General features: G+C 28.2%; 1 protein-coding gene across 1 annotated transcript in view; it reads right to left on the bottom strand.

The window, feature by feature from the left end:
• Window positions 1-288: 288 nt before the first annotated feature.
• Window positions 289-657, bottom strand: part of LOC101505629 (protein FAR1-RELATED SEQUENCE 5) — a 2,244-nt gene continuing 1,875 nt past the window's right edge. The window contains 1 exon segment of the mRNA XM_027337469.2: window positions 289-331. Within this exon segment, the coding sequence (XP_027193270.2) occupies window positions 289-331 (43 nt within the window).

Raw genomic sequence — 657 nt, 5'->3', positions numbered from 1 at the left:
TAAATATAATGAATTGAGTATCTTTGTTTCACTACATTTTTCTTGTCAAATTAATTAAATGATTCATATAAAGCAAAATAGATTTGCACAAAAACACAATAATGCAACAATGATATTCTATGAATATTAAAGCAAAATTATGCAGGATACACAATATAAAGCAAAATAGATATGGAACATATGTGGTACATCTTCTAATTCTTTACGCAACATATCACTATGAACTAAATGCTACAACTCTAGTAACATCATTAATATATCAAAAGTATTACTCCTAACCAGTCACTCTCAATCAGTATAATGTTGGAACGTTTGTCTCATCAAGGGGTGCCTACATAATAATAAAAACTAATTAACATCATGATAGATTTAAAAGAAAGTATTCTCCATTTTAAAACACAAATAAAATTACCATCAACAATGTTGTGAAACTGAACTGATCCTTTTGTGTTTGTGGGAGCTCATAAGTTGGAGGTGCTGAACAAGATACTTCGTCGAGCATGTGACTTTCTTCAAGTTTATCCTAAAATTATTTTTTAAATTAAAACCAAGCATAATGCATGTAAAATTAAAAAATTGATCCATATATTAACTTATATACTTGAGCTTTTTTCCTTCTAGACGGAGCTTTTTTCTTTTCAATAAAACTCTTAGGAC

Source organism: Cicer arietinum, chromosome 8 (genome assembly GCF_000331145.2).
Source record: "Cicer arietinum cultivar CDC Frontier isolate Library 1 chromosome 8, Cicar.CDCFrontier_v2.0, whole genome shotgun sequence".
NCBI lineage: Eukaryota > Viridiplantae > Streptophyta > Magnoliopsida > Fabales > Fabaceae > Cicer > Cicer arietinum.
Note: the sequence above shows the minus strand (reverse complement) of the source record. Positions and strands in the feature narration are given on the sequence as shown.